General features: G+C 44.6%; 1 protein-coding gene across 1 annotated transcript in view; it reads left to right on the forward strand.

The window, feature by feature from the left end:
• LOC126473799 (adenylate cyclase type 2) overlaps positions 1 to 23327 on the forward strand; it is a 324328-nt gene that overhangs the window by 252653 nt on the left and 48348 nt on the right. Inside the window, exons 13-15 of the mRNA XM_050101077.1 lie at positions 14533 to 14696; positions 18691 to 18835; positions 22645 to 22887. Coding sequence (XP_049957034.1) covers positions 14533 to 14696; positions 18691 to 18835; positions 22645 to 22887 — 552 coding nt within the window. The remainder of the gene's footprint in view (positions 1 to 14532; positions 14697 to 18690; positions 18836 to 22644; positions 22888 to 23327) is intronic.

Consider the following 23327-nt stretch of genomic DNA (forward strand, 5'->3'; position numbering starts at 1 on the left):
CTCTGACAGTGTTTGTTAATGTGAAAAACGCCCATTTGCACGGTTCTCAACCAGCTATCAGTTTTCACTGGCACTGAGGACTGATGGAGCTGACTGCAACTTCAAATATGCCCAGTAGGACTGAGGTCACGTTCTCTGGAAATCGCTATAACGTACTCGTGTCTGTGGAGCGTTACCGAAACTGTTCTGTCTCACTTCTAGGTGGACAGAGTGCTAAAACGCCAGCATGAATGGCGTCCCGCCTGATAGGAGCATGCACCTGCCCTTACGGGTCTCCACATCGGCGTATACATTCCTGTTCGCGATGGTCGAGATCCAATGACTGTTAGCAGAATATGGAATCGGTGGGTTCAGGAGGGTAATACGGAACGCCGTGCTGGATCCCAACGGCCTCGTATCACTAGCAGTCGAGATGACAGGCATCTTATCCGCAAGGTTGTAACGGATCGTGCAGCTACGTCTCGATCCCTGAGTCAAACCTTGGGGACTTTTGCAAGACAACAACCATCTGCACGAACAGTTCGACGACGTTTGCAGCAGCATGGACTATCAGCTCGGAGATCATGGCTGTGGTTACCCTTGACGCTGTATCACAAACAGGAGCGCCTGTGATGGTCTACTCAACGACGAACCTGGGTGGACGAATGGCAAAACGTCAATTTTTCGGATGAATCCAGGTTCTGTTTACAGCATCATTTTGGTGTCATCCGTGTTTGGCGACATCGCGGTGAACACGCATTGGAAGCGTGTATTCGTCATCGCCATACTGGCGTATCACCCGGCATGATGGTATGGGGTGCCATTGGTTTCACGTCTCGGTTACCTATTGTTCGCATTGACGGCACTTTGAACAGTGGACGTTACGTTTCAGCAGGGTAATGCACGACCGCATGTTGCAGGTCCTGTACGAGCCTTTCTGGATACGGAAAATGTTCGACTGCTGCCCCAGCCAGCACAATCTCCAGATCTCTCAGCTATTGAAAACGTCTGGTCAATGGTGGCCGAGCAACTGGCTCGTCACAATACGCCAGTCACTACTCTTGATGAACTGTGGTATCGTGTTAAAGCCGCATGGGCGGCTGTACCTGTACACGCCATCCAAGCTCCGTTTGACTCAATGCCCAGGCGTATCAAGGCCGTTATTAGGGCAGAGGTAGTTGTTCTGGGTACTGATTTCTCAGGATCTATGCACCCAAATTGCCGGAAAATGTAATCACATGTCAGTTCTAGTATAAAATATTTGTCCAATGAATACCCGTTTATAATCTGCATTTCTTCTTGGTGTAGCAATTTTAATTGCTAGTAGTGTATTTTGAGTTCGATAACGATAGTTTGCACTGCAAAGTGCAACAGGACGATATTCTTGACAGTATTTGACACTGCTGACGCCCCACGGACGATTCGATCCTTCTCTAGGGACGTTGAGGGCTAGCAATCACACGGAATGAAATCGAACCCCTTTAGAGGGTAGTGCGACTGCAATTCTTGCTCTGGTGTTCAGTGTGGAACCACAAGGGAAAAACCATTCAATGAAATTCGAACACGATCCTAAGCGTCATCCCGTTACGTGATGCTGGAGAGGTGCGACGTTGACGCATGCGTGAATATAACGGCAAAAGGTCCGTCTGAGACCACCTCCCGGGTTCGGCAGTATTGTCAGCGCCACCAGCCCGCGTTTTTCAAGCACTTTAAAAAATGCACCTGCAGAGAGAAAACTCGTGAGAGTCCTGGGCATCGGCTAGCAGGCATGCCTGAATAAAGATGTGTCAAGTGGTTGCCTACCTCCAATCACGTCCAATTGGGTTACTGGCACACTCTGTCTTTAGAGGAGGGTTGAAACTTCTGTGGGCTGTCAGGAGGTTCAAAGATCGTCCAGAACGTCGTCCTGTTGCCAAACGCACTGCGAACTGTCGTTTTCGAGCCCAAAATGTGGGAATCAACGCCTGAGGCATTTTCGTGTCGACTCTAAGCGACAGTGTGTCTGAAACGTTTTCCTCAGCCACACGTAAGAAAAAAGCGTGATTTCAATGCTAGCCGTCGTGTTCTAATCTCCTTTGCGGAGGCGTCAAAAGAAGGGACAAAATACGGGTGAGAAGAGATGTGACGACCTTTCCATAGTGTAACACGTCCACGGTGGCGATGGCTAGAATTTTGGTGCTATTTAGTGCCAATGTGGCATTATTAACTCACCTTACACCTCACATGAGATCTGGCTTCTTTTTCGCATATGTCGACACCCAGATGCTTCAAGTATCGCCGAACCAGAGGGCGATGTCACAGGGCCGTGTGCTTCTGCGTCATTACAGAGAAAGGTTGTACGCAGCTTGGAGCCAGTTTTCAAACTTATGCGTTGCAGTGGGGAAGAACTGCGGAGTTTCGAAAAAATGATCAGTGAATTCTCTCATGACGCTGCCGAAAAGTGAGAGATATGGGAAGATTATATTGAGATGATAGACCATACAGAGATTTCTAACAACTAAACTAACAGAACCACCAATAATGAAAGAAGAAATCGATAAAAGCATACTAAACTCAAAAACGAACATGGCAATAGGACCAGATGAAATTCCTGTCGATCTCACTAAGAGTCTTGATAAAGTAGGTATCAGAGTCTTAACAAACTTTTAACAGAATTTACGGTATAGGTCACTTACTCTGCCCAATGGCTATTACTAACATTCTTTCCTATACCATGAGAGAAAAATGTGAGTAAATGTGAAGCTCATAGAGTCACTGCTCTTATGAACCATTCCTTGAAAATACTTCTGAAGGTCACCCAGAAAAGGATATATGAAAACGTGAGAAATTTATTGGTCAGGCAGTGTCTGAGTTTAAGGATGGTTTATGCATAAGAGGAGCAAGCGTTTCACTACAAGGTCTCAAGGAAAACTGCTACGATCAAGATAAAAACATAGGCCTTCGTTTTACTGACTACTGAAAAGCCTTAGATAGAGTACAACATAATAAGGTTATGGAAATTCTCAAAATAATGCATCTCGATCAGAAAGACGTCCGCTGTATAGAGAATTTATACTGGAAACAGGCAGCACAGATTAAGCTTGATAATGGGATCACGGATTTGATTAATATCTGTAGTGGAGTCCGACAAGCATGAATTCTGTCACCCTTGTAATTCAGTTTGTACTCAGAGAGTATTTTTCGGGAATCACTTGGTAATTATTGAAAGTATCACAACATATGGTGCAAAGTTGTGGGAACTAACTCAGAGGCAGTAGATCGCTTGCTGGCTCTCGAGATGGATTTCTGGAGACGCAGCTGTGAATACTCCAGGCTTAATCATATTAGAAATGATAGAATCAAAGAGGTTATGAGTGTCGACAGCACAATCCTAGACTACACAGAAAGGAAGCGCCTACTCTGGTATGGTCACTTACAGCATATGCCAGACACAAGATAGCCGAAACGTGTATGGCAATGGACTCCACATCAAAGAAGAAAGCGCGGTAGACCTGCGAGATGCTGGAAAGACGACGTCAGCAAAGCAATGGCGGCAAGAGATCTTAATGAAGGAGACTGGAATGACCGTGAACGATGGAGACTGGTGGCGCCAGCCGTAGAAACCTCGCTCACACACACACACTTGGTGATATAACACACAAAAAGGCATAAAGGGCAACGGAGTCTTCAACAGCAATATTAGCTGTGCTGATAGTACAGTATTGATTGCTGATAATTTAGACGATTTTTTAACAAATCGTCAATACAGTAGGAATTTACAGAAGTAATCTAGGTCTAAACATTAAAATAGAAAAGACGAATTCTATGATTGTCAAACGGTAGCCCGACTCCTTTACAAATTAAAATCTACCATTCTTTGCCCCCTTAGTACAAAGAGTAAATAAGTTTAAGTACCTTCGAACGGCACTCTGTGAAGATTCGAGTACAACATAAAGAACGCCCGTATCACTTTCATTAAATTTAAGAAAATTCTTACAAGTGCAGACCTAGACCTAAACCTTAGAGTTCGATTTGTAAGACGCTACATCTGCTCTATAGTTCTATGCGGTTCTAGAAGACTGACACTAAATATGGCAACAGCAAGGAAGTAGAGGACTTTGAAATTTGGATGTTTTCCAGAATGCAGAAAATGCCCTGGACGGTCAGGACTTTGAAATTTGGATATTCTCCAGAATGCATAAAATGCCCTGGACAGTCAGGACTTTGAAATTTGGATATTCTCCAAAATGCGTAAAATGCCCTGGACAGTCAGAATGAGTAATATCGACGTATTGTGACGAATACACAAACAGTGAGAAACGTTAATGTTTAAAAGGAGAAAAACTGAATACTTAGAATACATGCAAGCTGTAACGGATATAGGTACAGGTAGTTTTATGTTTGCTATCTTAATATGTGCACACGTCTGCTTGTTGGCTGTTTTTCTCTGTGTCGAACAGTCTTCCCACAAGCAGTCATTAATTTTACGACCTGATGTCTTCTGCATGGTCATAAATACACTGCTAAGTGGACCGTGGCTGTCAGTATAGATTAACTGTTCTGCATCCACGCGTCCACACTTCAGCACCTGACACGCTGCCCTGGGGGAAATAAGAGTTAGTGGCTTGCTCTAATTACATGTCCGTCGAGATACTAACCTCCCTAATAACAAACGACTCATAATACCCATAATACTGGCCATTAAAATTGCTACACCAAGAAGAAATGCAGATGATAAACAGGTATTCATTGGACAAATATATTATACTAGAACTGACATGTGATTACATTTTCACCCAATTTGGGTGCATAGATCCTGAGAAATCAGTATCCAGAACAACCACCTCTGACCGTAATAACGACCTTGATACGGTTGACCACTAAGTCGAACAGAGCTTGGATGGTGTTTACAGGTACAGCTGCCTATGCAGATTCAACTCGATACCACAGTTCATCAAGAGTAGTGACTGGCGTATTGTGACGAACCAGTTGTTCGGCCACCATTGACCAGACGTTTTCAGTTGGTGAGAGATCTGGAGAATGTGCTGGCCAGGGCAGCAGTCAAACATTTTCTGTATCCAGAAAGGCCCGTACAGGACCTGCAACATGCGGTCGTGCATTATCCTGCTGAAATGTAGGGTTTCGCAGGGATCGAATGAAGGGTAGAGCCACGAGTCGTAACACATCTGAAATGTAACGTCCACTGTGCAAAGTGCCGTCAATGTGAACAAGAGGTGACCGAGACGTGTAACCAATGGCACCACATACCATCACGCCGGCTGATACGCCAGTATGGCAATGACGAATACACGCTTCCATTGTGCGTTCACCGCGATGTCTCCAAACACGGATGAGACCATCATGATGCTGTAAACAGAACCTGGATTCATCCGAAAAAATGACATTTTGCCATTCGTGCACCCAGGTTCGTCGTTGAGTACACCATCGCAGGCGCTCCTGTCTCTGATGCAGCGTCAAGGGTAACCACAGCCATGGTCTCCGCGCTGCTGCAAACGTCGTCGAACTGTTCGTGCAGATGGTTGTTGTCTTACAAACATTCTTATCTGTTGACTCAGGGATCGAGGCGTGGCTGCACGATCCGTTACAGCCGTGCGGATTAGATGCCTGTCATCTCGACTGCTAGTGATACGAGGGCGTTGGGATCCAGCACGGCGTTCCGTATTACCCTCCTGAACCCACAGATTCCGTATTCTGCTAACAGTCATTGGATCTCGACCAACGCGAGCATCAACGTCGCGATACGATAAACCGCAATCGCGATAGGCTCCACCCGACCTTGACCTAAGTCGGAAACGTGATAGTACGTATTTCTCCTCCTTACACGAGCCATCACAACAACCTTTCACTAGGCAACGCCGGTCAGCTGCTGTTTGTGTATGAGAAATCAGTTGGAAACTTTCCTGGGGGGTGGGGAGGGGGGGGGGGGCGGGGGAAGAGGAAGTAGTAGGTGTCGCCACTGGCGCCAACCTTGTGTGAATGGTCTGAAAAGCTAATCACTTGCATGCCACAGCATCTTCTCCCTGTCGGTTAAATTTCGCGTCTGTAGCAGGTCATCTTCGTGGTGCAACAATTTTAATGGCCAGTAGTGTATATCCGTTACGCCCTGTACTACGGAGTACCAAATACATTCTTCTACAATTTATAATAGAAGATTGAGAGGAAAAGAGGAAAAGGATGAATAAGTATATGTTGGTTAGGTAATGTAAAGTACGGAACAGGATTATCGAGTGCAGATCAACCATTACGTAATGTGGTTCATAGAAAGAAATGCATCATGTGGTCGCCAACATCAGTTAATGAATAAACTGAAGAAGGAAGTCCACAGGTGTCAATCCAACTATTGCTAACACGTGTCCAATGGAAGACAAGATGGATTTCGTCTATACACTAACACTGTCGCCGCCAACTTGCGTCAATAGTATAGTGCAAGTTTCGAGCAGCCGTTCGCATGGATGTCAACGTATCAGAAATGGTACGATCGATCTGGTGTAACAAGAAGCATGATTCATTCAGTAAGGTGACGAGTTTCCGTGGATCCATGGTCTAATTTCGAGGACCCTTCAATCTTAATTGCCATTGTCGTTGACTCTACTTGGTAACATGAAGTGGCCGTCTCTTGCCGGGCTCCATGTTCAACGATGTGTTCCGAAAAGCGTTTGGCTGCACGAACATTCTATTCTGTCGGCCGCTATGCCACAGAACTTCATCTGTTTTGCTTTGCACAGCAGGCAAGTTTCTCATGCCGACTGAGATCAGCCGTGGGTGTTACATAGGTGTAGGCTTCAAGGATCTTGTCGCTTACCATCCATTAACCATTATCCGTAGAGATTCGCGACGGCAGCACGCTGAAAGTTATCTGTTAAATTAATTTTAGTGAAAGTAAATCTGCAATATTGATTGTGGCCGCCTCAGGTTCCCCTGTTCCTCATTCTCGTCTTTGTTATTATCGTCGGGCAATAAGGTGCTCATGAGGAGTTCGGCAGATTCTCCACAGTCACTGGTGTGGCTGCCATCTATCAGGGCTGACGGCACCGTCGATGTCCGAAATTTCGACGCTGCAGTCTTATAGTGCATGCCGCAGGGGCCACCCGCCAGACTGTCGCGAACGAATCTCTGCCAACTCTCATCCTTACCGTGTTCAACTTCTGCTTAAGCAGCGGCTTTGGCCGCCCGTACCGCACAAGTGTGGCCTCACGCATGTGATCGCCAAGACTACGCTGGTGATGCCGTCTGCAATCGCATCGGAGTCGCTTTAGCTTGGGAGTCCATGGCGCCTTAGGCGTGTTTCCTGAATGGATGCGCGGGGCTGCGGCCCTAATATTGATTGTGATTTTGATGTTAAACTGTCAGAAGCTAAACTTTGCACTTCCTATTCCGAATGGTGCGCATACCAAACTTTATAGCTGATGGCCTATGAAATGCTTACTGTTGATGACAAAATTCAAATGCGAGAATGCGTAGAGAAATCTAACTGCAAGAATTCTATGAAAATCATGTCCTGTCTTAAAATTACTGCTATGACCAAATCTGACTATGACCTTTGATGAAAAACTGATTACTTTGAAACTAAAGACTGCCCATGTGAAATTTAATTAAAGAAAGAATCTGTTTTCTACGCTATTTGTCCCACCTGAGTCGCACTGGATAATGGCGTGCAAATTGCTCACGTAGCTACAGCGCGATAACAGAGGTGCAAAATTTAATTACTAAGATACGAAAAGGTACAGTGCGCTCTCTAAAAGCGTTACTGTCATTCTTGGTTCATAATTTTTGATAATGGTTTTAAAGAAATTGAAAAATAATTGACTCATGGGATGTGGACAATGACATTGGGTTAAATGAACTCAATAGCAATCTCATATCGCTTGATTTAATAACATTTAATGAAACTTGAATAATAGTTAAGCATTCTCTGACATCACGAACTATAACACAAAAATTAAACTTCACATTTATAATTTTTCCTTAAACAAAATTTCAAAATCTAATTCTTAAATCCATTTCCCTCACAGTGATCGATAATTTCTAACAAAGAAATGAAAAGCAAAAAGATTTCTGATCTGGATCTCTGACGAACCAAGAATGCTGCATTATCAAACTGCTGCTGCAAATGAAACGAAACTTAATCATTACCTGAAATCCATTTTTCACAAAGGGTATTTGTGTACTGTGTATAGAACAGGGGACTAAAAACGACTGAGAGGCTTCGTCCCCTCGTAGCCCTCAGCGGTACACAACCCCAAAACAGGGCACAGCAGTCCACCCACCCTACCGCCACCCCACACTGAACCCAGGATTATTGTGCGGTTCGGCCCCCAGTGGATCCCCTCTCCACCCCGCCCCGCCCCGTTCCCCGGGAACGTCCCATACCAGATGAGTGTACCCCAAATGTTTGCGTGGTAGAGTAGTTGTGATGTACGCGTACGTGGAAACAATGTTTGCGCAGCAATCGCCGACATAGTGTAACTGAGGCAGAATAAAGGGAACCATCTCGCATTCGCCGAGGCAGATGGAAAACCACCTAAAAGCCATCCTCAGGCTGGCCGGCACACCGGACCTCGACACTAATCCGTCGGGAGGATTCTTGCTGGGGACCGGCACGCTTTCCCGTTCGGGTTAGCAGCGCGTTAGACCACACGGCTAGCACGGCGGGCTCACAAAGGGTATAATCGTACCAATGTAGAAATCAATTCTTTTCTTTCTACAACAAATCTTCCATTAATCCACAATATGATTGCAGACCGCGGTGGCCGAGCGGTTCTAGGCGCTTCAGTCCGGAACCACGCGGCTGCTACGGCTACAGGTTCGAATCCTGCCTCTGGCATGGATGTGTGTGATGTCCTTAGGTTAGTTAGGTTTAAGTAGTTCTAAGTCTAGGGGACTGCTGACCAGAGATGTTAAGTCCCATAGTGCTTACAGCCATTTCAACCATAATATGATTCCAAAAAATCTCGATTGTTCGCTGCTTGCTGCTACTAAACCAAACTCTACTGTTCACATCTAGCACCAAAGGTCTTTGTCCTCTTCTCTCCTCTCCTCGCAATCAACAGGTAAAACTGCCGTGCATCTTCGCAGAGGAATGACACCTTCAATTCGTCTCTGAGGAGCGCAGTTCCTTTGCCGAGGCTGCGCGCGCATGTCTATACAATTCAGGCCTTACAAGCGAGATTCCCGATATCCAAAACAAGAAAAATTCCTACGAAAATTTACACACACACACTTGTCAACGCGATCAGCTAACCAGCTTCCCCTTTTCCGAGATGCTCATTCACAGTCGCCGGACCACAGCAATCTGCTGTTGGTCAAAGTTGTCCATTTCAGTGAATTTTTCCCATTTCAGGCCCCTATCGCCACTATAATGATTTCCCATTCTCCGTTCGTCTCTGTTCCGCTTATATGATGTACTTTCCACGTGCCACGACGCCAGCAGGTGATGCTCACTCTCGCAACGGACAGTGCTCGTAATGTTTTTTCTCATCGTTGTATACACTGTCACTTGCATATTTCCACCCCCCCCCCCCCTCGCACTCCTTCCTAAGTTTCAATTAACATTAGCAGTCGCAAGTTTAATTATGGAAGTCGGAATCTATGTAATTGGCCTGGGAAAGTGGTAGAACTCAGATACAAGTGACAGGTGAACACGAGAAGGTTAGGATCTGTAAAAGCATAGTGCTCCCATCCCATATTCCTATTACATTGAGATATAGTTTGGTTATTATTCACTTCAGTATCTGTTGATAACGATATGGGCATGGCCTGTACGATTGCTCACTAATTCAAAACGATAAAACGCCTAAATGTAGTCACTGTTCATTCGACAAACACAACACTAACCGTACCAATTCGCACTGTTATTTTACACTATTGTTACAATGCCTATTTCAGTACGCTGAGCGTCATTCTGGATTTTTCACCATGATGGAACTGTCGATGGAACATGGTATACTGTAACTACAGTATATGAAAATTACGGTCCATTTGATCCACTTTAAAGCAGAATACCGCTTCTTTAATGACTACTTTTTACAATCTTTTTATCGGTATTAGTAGTCGATATACTTCCTCCTACCCCGTTTCCCTCGCTTCACTTATCGTCTACCAAAAGTTCGTGATTTTGTAATCATTAATATTCTATGTAACTCTGCTCGCACGTGCACTCGAATCACTATCCTTGTACTGTCGATCCTGGAATGTCAAACGAAGCCCGTCTGGCTGACAAAAAAGTTAGCCCCTATACACTTCGTGGTGAAGCGTACGTCGTACCAATACTATCGATTTCTTCCCCATACCTTCGTGGAATTAGCCATGAAAAAATTACTGTCTATGTGTCTCTGTACGCGTCCTCATCGTTCTAATCTTGTTCTCATCATCCTTATGTGGTCTACAAAATGGTCACAATATTATTCGATTAGAGTTTCTTCGCATTTACCCAAAAGGGTTTCGCGAGAACTTCGTCGCCTTTCTTCCAAAGATTCCCATTTAAGTTCCGTGACCTCCCAGGTTTTTTTCTTGCCTAGGGCAGTACTATAGCGATGGGTGGACAGTTTCTCTATCGCACAATGAGGATTTGCTTCAAGGTGGAATGACAGCTTTAATCCGCCACATTCAGTGACAACAGCTTTCCGCAACACGTTGATGCCAACGACATTTGTGTCTTGGGAATCGAGGTTCTCCTTGACAGTGTAGCACGTGGAAATCCTTTTGCGTGCATGACTCCGCTGATAAAGTGGCTACGCGTTGTGCATGCAGGTCCGACTGCGATCAGATTCGCTGACACCGCTCGCCTCGCCTCTCCAATGCTATTCTCGACTGTGGCGTCGACAGACCTTCCTGTCACGTAATACTCATGTGGAGATCTATTCTGTTCTCTGTGGGTATCTGGCTGAGATTCAGTTGGTTAAATGAGTATTATGGTTTCACAAACCGGACTGTTAGCATACAAAGAATTCTAAGTAATATCGCACTGTCTCGTTAGCCATGTATCAGGTTAGTCCCTACACGTTATTTAAGACACGCTATACTGATAACGTAACGTACTGTCTTTTCAAAATGCAGATGTTCCTCAACAATATCTAAGACTATCAGATTTCCTTAAAAACCACGAAAAATAACTTGGTAAAGTACAAAGAAAAATATAAAGAATAACTTGAATGTACGCCAGTAACTCATCTGAACAGTACTGTCCAATTATACACCAAACAAATTTGCTGTACATCTATAGACAAATAGAATAGAAAAGACCATCAAATTGCAATACGAGTGAAAAGTCATAAGCGCGCATGTGTATCTGAATGTGTTAAGAGATAGTTTTTTGTATTCTCCCAAATAAATAGCGACACAGTTTTCCATTATAAATGTTGGTCTGTAAAATGCAGTGTCATTTGTTTTGTACTTTCTCATGAAGACACAGTGAAGTAAAATGACTGAACAGGACTTAATCATTACAGAGCTTATCACTCACCGTGCACCGTAGTCCGCCCCGGTAGCTGAGTGGTCAGCGTGACAGACTGTCAATCCTAAGGGCCCGGGTTCGATTCCCGGCTGGGTCGGAAATTTTCTCCGCTCAGGGACTGGGTGTTGTGTTGTCCTAATCATCATCATTTCATCCCCATCGACGCGCAGGTCGCCGAAGTGGCGTCAAATCGAAAGACCTGCACCAGGCGAACGGTCTACCCGACGGGAGGCCCTAGCCACACGACATTTCCATTTATACCGTGCACCGTACACTTTATAACTTTAATACTGTGGTATATTAGCAAATCACGTCGGTTCCTGGTAATCAGATGCAAATTTTTTATCTATCTGATATTATGAACTGTCTCACAGAATGATCCTCATTTTACCCACAGCAGGCGAGTGAAGGAGATCAATAATCATTATGCTTCGTTTATGCTTTAGAATCTGGAATGCCTTTTATATGTTACGATATTACAAACTGAAAACATGCCGTTGGTTACCCTGATTACTGCAATATTTAGAAGCACCCAACTCATTTGTATGTTTTTTTTTATTTATGTCTTTACTGTGAATATATATAATACTAATATTTAAGATAAAAGAGTCTTTCTATATCCATAGTAATATGTATATTCCCTTAAAAGGACATGTGTACAAATAATGTAATAAAAATCTTTTATTTCGTATTCAATTTTTATTTCTTGTTGCCGGGGTCTTGCTTTTAACTTATTACTACAACCGTTCTTGATTTAGTATGTGTGGATATTTCCTCTGTGGTAGTGTCTGCGATGCTCTTACTGTAGTAGCTGGTTTTGGTTTTGTACGAGGGGACTTAGAAAAGTAAGTTATACATTATCGTGGCAGACCAAATAACTTGTATTGAACGCTGCACTGCAGTTCAGAGTGACACAGAAACGTGACACTATTTTTCAGCATAGTCAGCAGTCTCTATAAAGAACGGCCGGAACGTTCTACCAATCGTTCAGTTCCTTGGTGATAGAAATCCACTCCTTGGCCACATAGCCACACGAGAACAGCTGTGCAAACGTCTTTGTAAAATCTCTTTTCCTACAGTGTTCTTTCAGCTTGCCGATTGCCTGGACATTGTCGTCCGTGGTCGATGTCGATGGCTTTCTTTCTCGTCGGCGCGGTTTGCTCAAACTGTTGGCATCTTATCCCCACTCTGGCTGGGTGCAACACTGCAATTAATGCATGCAGTGCCAGAATTTCGCGACGAATTTGTGTGTAATTTAGACTTTTTACACACAAATATTGTACTGTTCGAGGTACTTCAACTTTGGAGTGCTTTTGCTGTTGCTACGTCATTTCGCTCTCAAACTGTGATGCACCTGTTAACCGTACCACAGCAATACTGCATATGCAGGAAACCCAGAACATGTAATCTCTTCTGCCAAGGCACCACTGTTGTTGGTCAATTGTCTTAGCGTAGGACGACATGTATAACTTACTTTCTTAAGTCCCTACATATTTGTGATCTGTTCTGTTGTATCATGTGTGTTTCTGCATTTTGCGGTCGTATTTTGGGTTGTTGCGTGTGTGTGTGTGTGTGTGTGTGTGTGTGTGTGTGTGTGTGTGTTTTTGTCTGTGTGTCTATGTCTGTGCGTGTGTGTGTGTGTGTGTGTGTGTGTGTGTGTGTGAATTGTTACATACACTACTAGAAAAAAAGTTGTCACTTTTGCGGAGCCCTGTAATTGTCTTCATTTGCGAAGCATAAGTATGAAATTTGGTTCAAAGGTGCCTACAACCCTCCTCTATAAAGCTGTAAAAGCGTGGCGGCCTGCGACGTCACCTTCTGACTCACCGACACTTCGAACAGCAAGGTGTCGACACTTTCGAAAGAAAAGGCCACAGCTCAGAAGTTCATATGAGGTGTAAGGTGGGTTAATGATGTCACAATGGCATCAAGTTCCACCACAATTGTGCCCAACACCGTCGTGGACGTTCGCACTATTGGAAGTTCGTCATCCTCTTACGCACATTTCAACCCTTCTTCTGACGCTTCTGCTATGTAGGTCAGAACCACGACATCCAGCGCAGAAATCACACAATTTTTCCTTATGGGCGGAAGTGGAAAACATTTGAGGTACACCACCACTCAAAATCGACATGGAAAGCCCTTATGAGATGACATAAAGGGCGTCAGTGAAACCAGCCCTATGCTTGGGACGTAGATTCTTATATATTTCGAGGTCGGAAACGACAGTTCGCAGTGCGATGAGCAACAGTACGACACTCTTGACAACGTTAGACACTGTTGACACCCTCTGAGTCATTCATCTAGGGTCATCGTGGGGCTGCAGTCCCATTGAATGTGACATGGCGTGTTTGGTGTGTAGTGCGACTGCAACTTTTTGCTCTGGTATGCCTGATGGAATCACTAAACACCACTGAAAAGCACTTTACCAAATCTGAACGTGATCCAAAGCAGCAAAGGATGTTTAAGCTTCTTTAAACATATTCTTTGGTGACTTGCTGTAGCGTGATCATGCAGTGATGCCAAATTCCCATGTGCACGAATAAAGCGGCAAAGGATCCCTCTAAGAACCCCCAGTTCGGCAACACCCTCGGTGCCACCCACACACCTTCCTTGAGAACATTAAACATGCACCTGTCAGAGACCTGGGCACCTGTTCAGCTGAGTGCTGTCTTGCGTCTGCTCTAGCGCCTGAGAGCAGGCAACCCTTTCGACTCCTCTGACGTAGGGTTACCTGCCCTCAGGCGCTACAGCAGCTACAAGACACCACTCAGTGAACGAGTGTCTAGGTCTCCGACAGCTACGTCTTTAATGTGCTCAAGAAAGGTGTATGGGTGGCAGTGAGGGTGTTGCCGAACTGGGGGTCCTTAGAGGGATCCTTTGCCGATGTCTTCATTGACATGGCAATTTGGCACCCCCCTGTTTCGAGTGTTCGGATGTCGAGTGTTGAGAGTGTCGAGCGCATGTTGGTGCAACTGAACAGTTTCGAGTCGTGATGGTATGACTGTGTTGCAGTATTCCTGCTGTGGTGTGGTAGTGTTGTTGCTTTTGTGTCTTGTGTCTGTTCGCTGCCAGAGGAGCCGCGCGTGACGTGACTGCAGTCTTACCTGTACAGCTCTGCGCTGTCGCTGTGTGCCGTGTCGGTGTTCCTGCGCGCCGGCTTCCTGCTCAAACTGCTCTTCATGGTCGCCACCGCCGCCGCACACCTCGCTCTCTACTCCTCCATAGACGCCTTCCACCTCTACTTCCGCAGCACGCGCGACGGGTGAGTCAGTCGACGCTCTCCTACTACTGCCACCACTACTACTACTGCTGCTAATACTAGCTAGAGTATTTACACACTACCATCCTAGCATATATTAAAGTAAATAAATTCGTAATTTTACGAAATAAGGAAATCAAACAGTTTTCCAGTGTAGCTCAGACCATATGTCTTGGTTGGGACATAGATCGTACGTTAACAACTCCACGTGGTTCTCTTAATGCTGTTGTGCAAATGTTATCTAGCAACTAACTGTATATCAGTAGAAATGAAATGAAATGAAATGTCGTGTGACGAGGGCCTCCCGTCCGGTAGACCGTTCGCCTGGTGCAAGTCTTTTGATCTGACGCCACTTCGGCAACTTGCGCGTCGATGGGGATGAAACGATATGATTAGGACAACACAACACGCAGTCCCTGAGCGGAGAAAATCTCCGACGCAGCCGGGAATCGAACCCGATCCCTTTGGATTGACAGTCTGTCGCGCTGACCACTCAGCTACCGGGGCGCGGACTATATCAGTAGAACGGAATGGGAACCATCTTAAATACAGTTTATAAGATGAAAATCACTTGCTCTTAAGATACCTGCTCAAACGATGGGCCTTGGCAAGGTGTGGTGGCTTCCGTACCTCAGTGATGCAGAGAGCTCTAATGTACCAGGTTTGGAACTTAAATAGTGGCAACTATTTATTCACAACCGACACAAAAGAGTTACACGTTTGCACCTGTTAGTGTCATTCAAAGTAGTCACCAGCGTTGTGTAGAAACCGTTGCCAGTGATGTGGAAGGCGTAGTATACCGTTAGCAGAGCCTGTTGAGTTGACGGTGCGAATGGAGCTGTCTACTGCCTGTCGAATCTCTGGAACAGTTCTGAAACGAATGTCACGAACTTGTGCCTTCATTTTCAGAATCAAATCAAAGTCACAAAGACTTAAGTCCGGGGAGTATGGTGGATGGTACAGTACTTCCCAGTCCCATCGACCGAACAGAGCAGCCACAGCTTGCGCTGTATGCACCCGCCCATTGTCGTGCAAAATGATGGGTGGGTTGCGCAGAAAGTGTCGCCGCTTCTTTCACAAAGATGGTCGCAGATGATGCTCCTAAAACGAACACTAATACTGTGCATTGACGCTTTCCCGTGGAGGAACGTAATGCTTTAGGATAACACCATCACAATCGTACACGAGAATCACCATAACTTTCACCATACTGGGGCTCTGACGCACTTTCGACTTTCGCGACTACCCATAATGACACCATTCGTTTGATTGATGTTTCAGTTTAGGCTTCGTGGCATTCGCTTCAGAACTGTTCCAGAGATTCGACAGGAAGTAGACCGCTCCATTCGCACCATCAACTGAACAGGCTCTGGTGAAGGTATACTACGCCTTCCGCATCGCTGGCAACGGGTTCTACAAAACGCTGATGACTACTTTGAAGGACAGTAACAGGTGCAAACATGTAACTCTTTTGTATCGGTTGTGAATAGATAGTTGCCACTACTTGAGTTCCAACCCTCGTATATGCAACGAAATTTGAAGGGTATTTGTGAAAGAGCCAGACTAACATATGGTTCCTGAAGAGGGACAGCAGCTTCACCAATAGTTGCAGGGGCAACACTCGAGACATTTGACTGATCTAGTTTTGTTGCATAAGCCAACGTGGACTTGCTGTGCTGTGACTGCAAACCATAGAAATGAAGAGAGGAGATGTACATCACTAATGCACAATTTAATGGAAACATCCTCTTGTGTAAAATGTTGGAGGGTGTTGACATCAGAAAGAAAAATTCTGTAGTCTAGGTGTCAGGACATGAAATTTCCATTGCTTAATGGGGTCGGTAGATATGAGAACTTCAAAACAGAAGTAGCGAGGTTGGAAGTAGATATAGTGAAAAATAATGAAGTGTGATGGCAGGAAGAGCAGGAATTCTGATCAGATGTGTACAGGATTCTCAAACAAAATCAATTAAAGGCAGTGCAGCAGGAGGACTAACAATCAAAAACAATATAAAAGTATGAGTGAACTGATATGAACAGTACAGTGGTTCCGCAAATGATAAAGAGGTTGAAAGAATGTGTGATCACGTAAAACAGACTAGTCAGTATGTTAAAGGGGATGAAAATTGACTGTGAATGAGGACCGGAATTCGATAGCAGGGAAAAGGAAGAAACGAAGGAAGGGTACGACGACATAGAATGAGGGACAGGAATGAAGGGGCAGCCGGCTGCTAGAATTTTAGTAAGAGCTTTATTTGATCAGCACAGAAACTTTAAGTTTCCTGAAACAAGGTTGTAAAAATAGAGGAGACTGGAGACCACACATGTTTTTGGCTAGACTACATAATGACAAGAAGCAGATTTTGAACCAAAATTTTAAGCTGCAAAAAAATTTCCAGGGGCGTCTGGGGTCTTATACCACAAATTATTGATTATGAATTACAGATTAAATACGAAGAAATTGCAGAAATGTAAGAAATTAATCGAATGTAATCTGAATAAATTGAAAGAACCAGAGGTGTTTGACGGTCTCGGAGCGAGTACAATGTAACTATGACGGAAACAGGCAAATGGAACGCAACTGAAGACAAACGCATAGCTTTGAGAGATGGTATAGTGGTGTCACCAGGGGAACGATTAGGCGAAGAGACAAACCCACTAGAAATCTTTGGATAATACTCATTATATCGGATTTAATTTATGAATAGAGTAAATATAAAAACACAGCACGTGAAGTAGTCAAAGAGGAATAGAGCATCCAAAAATGAGTCTGGCAGAAGGTGGAAAATAGAAAACCGGGAATGATTAGAGGAAAAATACAAACCTGTAGATAAACTTACGACACTGAGAAGTACAGATACCACACATAGGAAAATTAAAGAACGCTTCTCGAAAAAGCGTAGCAGCTGTGTGAATATCAAGAGCTCGGATGGCAGTCCGGTACTAAACAAAGAAGCTAAGGCTGAGAAGTGGAAGGAACGTACAGAAATGGATATACAGGAAAGAAACTTGAAAGAACTACTGGGGTCCCATTTATCTCGAACACCCTAAATATCTTTCATCCAGCAGGAAATAAAAAAAATATATATACGAAGCAAATGATGACTAGCTAGTAGGAAGGCCATGAACCAGCGTGGTTCCCTTTCTCGTACCTTAGTTCGTTACGAAACTGTGAGGAGCAGTACGTCATTTTTAATATCATCCTACATTGTTATTCGAAAATCCACTTCTTCTCTTCAAGACTTGTTCAAGAACATATCGCAGTTTACCATTCACGTAAACATGACGTTACTGAAAACGTAAGACAAAACTGACTCTAACGCCTGCATACTAGCACACACTGGGTAACTGCTCCACTTTCTAGAACTGACAGTAAGCAAATGGAAAAACCAGGATAAAGCACACCTATCACCCAGTCAATAGCCTTCAAGTGAAGGTTACTGTGGAAACAGTGTGCCCCAACGAAGAGCAAGTGGAGATGCTACTCGTCTGAGGAGAATATAAGTTAGGAAAACAGTAACAGAAAATAATGCTTTTTATTTACAACATTGGTACAATCACAGTAGCCAATCTGATCTCAAATAACACTGTAGTCACTGAAAAGGCTATCATCTCCACATCCAATGGAAGACCACCAACAGTGTACGTAGGCTCACTTCATAGATTTATGGGAGTGTACAGGATTTAATACAGAACGCTGGCGCACTGTCTGGTGACCAGGAAACGTGCACTACAGTTTCTGCATCATATGCTGACCAAACGATGAAAATTCCTTCTATTGCCAAGATGGGGACCGGCCGTGTCCGTACCACGTGCAACTGTGTGTTGTGTGTAGATAGAGGAGTTGTGTGTAGATTAGAACAGATATCCTCCGACGTGCTGCAGGATCGTGATGGACAGCATACAATGATAAACTAAAAAGGCTCGGTTGTTTCTTGATTGCTGAACAACCGATGGTGGCGTACCTCAGGAAGGCGTTCTGGTGGCGTGTCCTCAGGATGGAGCTGGTGCCCGCGCCGTTCCGCATGGCGCTGCTGCTGCTGGTGGTGGTGGGTCTGCTGCACGTGCTCGACCGCCAGCTGGAGTTCACGGCGCGCACGGACTTCCTCTGCAAGGCCAAGCTGCGCGTCGAGCAGGATGAGGTGCGTACTCTCTCTTCCAAGCGCCTTAACAGCCCAACCTCAGGCGACTGGCCGGGTAGTGAAAAAATGGCAGGAACTTCGCTCCTCCTTCCTTCCTTCCATCCTTCCTTACATTCACAAGAAAATTAGATTATCGAGGCAATGGAAAAATCAACAATTTGACGGAGCTAGATGCAATTCGTAGATGCTCTTAATCTCTTCAGTCCAATCTACAGAAGCTTTCTGGTGACGGACACTGCATGTTCAGAACATATGTCGGAGGTCAGAATGAGATTTTCACTCTGCAGCGGAGTGTGCGCTGATATGAAACTTCCTGGCAGATTAAAACTGTGTGCCCGACCGAGACTCTAACTCGGGACCTTTGCCTTCGCGGGCAAGTGCTCAACCATCTGAGCTACCGAAGCACGACTCACGCCCGGTCCTCACAGCGTTACTTCTGCCAGGCAAAGGTCCCGAGTTCGAGTCTCGGTCGGGCACACAGTTTTAATCTGCCAGGAAGTTTCATATGTCGGAGGTCATCATCATCATCATCTTCCGGGATAACAGGCTGTGGTCGATGTGTAAATATTTCTCGTAACGTTTCATCTCTAACTGTGGGAGACGTCTCCAGATGTAAAGCGGTGAACTGCCACCAGATCTCGAGGAATCGTCGAAAGTATAGTGAGTATAGAGGGCACCACAGGCCATCACATGACGTCGGTTGGTAGGGTTGTTTGTGGGAAGAAACCAGACTGCGAGGTCATCGGTCTCATTGGATTAGGGAAGGACCGGGAAGGAATACGGCCGTGCCCTTTCAAAGGAACCATCCCGGCTTTTGCCTAGAGCGATTTAGGGAAATCACGGAAAACCTAAATCTGGATGGCCGGACGCGGGATTGAACCGTCGTCCTCCCATGACGTCGGCCACGATAGCATCTCCAGCAGTGGCAACATTCCCGATTGAAAGTAATCGATCGTCATTCTTGCAGTGTAATGTTGACATCCATATATTATCTAATTCAACACCTTCCTCTATCCTGTTAAAATTATTGCATTGTTTGTAAATCTCAATAGCCTCTCTATACATGAGTGCAAGATAATGCAATGTTTTCGATATGACGCTGATCTCCCTAATTTGATTTCGTGATCACCGTCTTGGTAAACACGTTCCGGTACGGCCGAACGTCCCAGGAGGTAATTCAGCTTGTGTTCAGCCAGGCGGGTATTAACATTTCTTTTCGTAGTACCAGTTTGAAGAAGTCCACAACTACAATGAATACTATGTACACCCGGCGTAGCCAAAGGATTTCGTATATCTTTCATCGATCCTAGAGATCCTTTTGTCTTCATGGTGGGTCTGAATGCAGTTTCCACATCACACTTGCTCAATATTTTCCCAATGCGATCTGCCCCCATGGGCGGCCGTTGTTCCTCATTGATCCTGAGTCCTGTTAGAATAATCATTCCTCTTCAGTGCCGAACGTAGATGTTCAATGTCATCTTTTAGATAAGCCGGTTCACAAATTTTGTATATCCTGTCTACCAAGGTTCTAATCACAACTCTTTTCTGGCTGGGGTGGTGGTTAGAATTTTTATGGAGCTAACAGTGAGTACGCGTGGCTTTACCAGAGATAATCTGGTAGCCGACGTCATATGATGGATTGTGGTGCTTTCTACAATGCGCGTATATTCGGTGCACCCTCGAGCTCTGACTGGAGTTCGCCCCTTTACCTCTGAAGATATCTCCCACAACCATAGATGAAACGTTAGGAGAAAGTTTTATGCATCAATCACGGGCTGTTAGCCCGGAAGTTTTAAGCTAAATCAGTACAGGCCGTGAAACCTTACATAGTATGATCAGCTTCCTTGTCCACCTAACTTCCACTTGCCTGGTTGCATCTTCTCCTGACCTATACTTCAGTCTCAGTACGGTCGCACTCAAGTCTTCGTCTTCAGTGTTACTCCTTGATTCCGATCTTTGTCTTTCTTTCACTCCACCTAGTATTCCCAACATCGTCATAGCCCACATCCGAATCGTGTTCACATTAAGACTCGAAGTCCCACAGCCTTAAATCAAAATAAGTAATAACACATTGACATTAAATCGTTAGTGTTGAATCTACATAAATATATCTATTGCGCAAAAACCGTTTAGCTTTGTTCGCATAATCCTCAACGAGAAGTTGAACAAGATTCAATAGAAATAACTGCATAGTTTCTTGGAGTCAATATAAAAAAATCTTAGCACCAGCACTTCAAGAAGCTTAAGATAATACTAATTTCATCTCTGTGTTGCGTAAGACACCGTTACTTGCTTTCTCAAACACGTGCGACCTATTTAATTCGAAACTGCATTCCCTAAAATTAAATTTTTACCGTTTTCCATTTGCCAACTTGCATTCTTATTTCAATATTGCACGATTTTTCATTGTTATGTTAGTCATTTTGTATTTACGTCTCTAACTGTGTTTACCAAGAGTCATTAGATTTCACGCACGCGCAATGTTATAAATGTCTGATAGTTCCCTCAGTTTTTAGACGTGCTCGGTACCATCACTGTAGCTACACTAACCGCCGTCCAGACAGGCAACACGTCTAAGGACTAGATTGCGTCACGTGACATAGATGTCATTCACCGAAATAGTATGCAGAATGCAAAATCGGCAACTGGGTGGATACTAGAAAACCTTTTCCCACGCATAAAGCGTCCTCATCATCGTTTTCATCTTCATGATCATCAACAACACCATGTGCACTATCATCTCATTTCTTCTTCCTCACCTTCTGTTGGTCCTCCTCCAAATGGCCTCTGAGCTGATGCGCCATTTAAAACTTTGGTTTTGTGTCTACTATCTGGGTATTAACTGAACATCGGAAATGCGATGGTGAGTCAATAAATAAGTCGCAAACGACATATCGGCGCATATCGTTTTCGATTTCGCGACCATACGTATCTACAAGTTGGCAGAGCATGTTGTGTGGAAAATAGACTACACACAATATTTCGCGGCAAACACTTGAATCCGCAGTCACACAAAGATCTCAGGTATAATGTAAGTGTGCACCCGACTGGCACAGCGTAATTCTTGTGAGACAAGGGACTGACTGCAGAGGATGTTTTTAGTGAAATTCGTGTCGTATTTGGTTACAATCGTATTTCATGGAAAGTTGTATTAAATTGCGTGCAGGAACTCAACAAAGGACAAGTTTTCATTGTCTAAATCATTGCAAGAAGAAATTAAAAATATGGAGCGTCCTGGTCGCCCTGGTTATCCAGTGATGCCACCTTATTTCCCCATCAAGGGGTATTTCGCTACCCGCACGACACATCTGTGTTTTTGGTTGCAGCAACTTTAAGAAATAAATTGTTTATGGCGCAAGAAGTCATTCGTGGGTTCCGAATGGTATCAAAAGAAGTCCATGCTGCAGACTTTCAAGGCCTTGTCGGGCGATAAGTATTTAAATATGGGTGGGGAGACTTTTGAAAGGTAAAGTAAATCGCTGGCAGGAACATGTGGCAATGATCTCTACCTCTGTTTGCAACTTGTTTATTGACTCACCCTCCCAACAAAGTTTTTATCCATATCTTACAATTTTCCCATCGAAGTAAAGTAAAACCGTTTAGAGGATTTACAATTAGCAGTAACAGCTCAGGTTACCCATAAGAGTATCTGTGCACTCGTATGCACATCAAGCCATGGGTGAATGTGTGAGGACGATGGTACTGATGGAGAAGATGTATGACATATACTAAATCCACTGCCGCACGTGTACTTCTTCGACACACCGACGTCTGCTGCTGAGCGTGGCGTGTTGTGGCGGTGCCGGCAGGTGGAGACGATGCGCGGCATCAACAAGATCCTGCTGGAGAACATCCTGCCGGCGCACGTGGCCGACCACTTCCTGGCGGGCGCGGCGCGCCACTCGGACCTCTACCACGAGCGCTACTCCTGCATCGCCGTCATGTTCGCCTCCATCCCCAACTACAAGGAGTTCTACGACGAGAACGACGTCAACAAGCAGGGGCTCGAGTGCCTTCGGCTGCTCAACGAGATCATCTGCGACTTTGATAAGGTAGTTCATGAACCGTGGATTTAACATTTCAAAATCTTTCTTAAAGAATTTACTTTATTTACTAGCGATTCATCAAGAACATTAACACATTTAATCACACTATGCGAGCGTGGACGTAGTTGCCAGGGAGTAACTGATGAAAATGAAATTACTTTTAACAAATGGGAATTTTATTCCTAAAAGCTTTTCAAAAACAGATTTAAAATTATAAGCAAAAAAGCACCCTCGAAATATCAAGTTACAATTTTATTTAGAGGCAGAAAGAACGATATTGACAGTATGAGCCTTCGGGCTGAGAACCTTGCCGCTCCCTTTCAACACGGCCGTAGTCACGACCGCTCACAACAACCTCTGAAATACTACACTGGTGCAAATCTGCAACACACCAGATTATTTTAAACTAAAAATTTTAACAACTCACACAAACACATTAACTATGC

This window comes from Schistocerca serialis, chromosome 4, assembly GCF_023864345.2.
Source record: "Schistocerca serialis cubense isolate TAMUIC-IGC-003099 chromosome 4, iqSchSeri2.2, whole genome shotgun sequence".
Lineage (NCBI taxonomy): Eukaryota > Metazoa > Arthropoda > Insecta > Orthoptera > Acrididae > Schistocerca > Schistocerca serialis.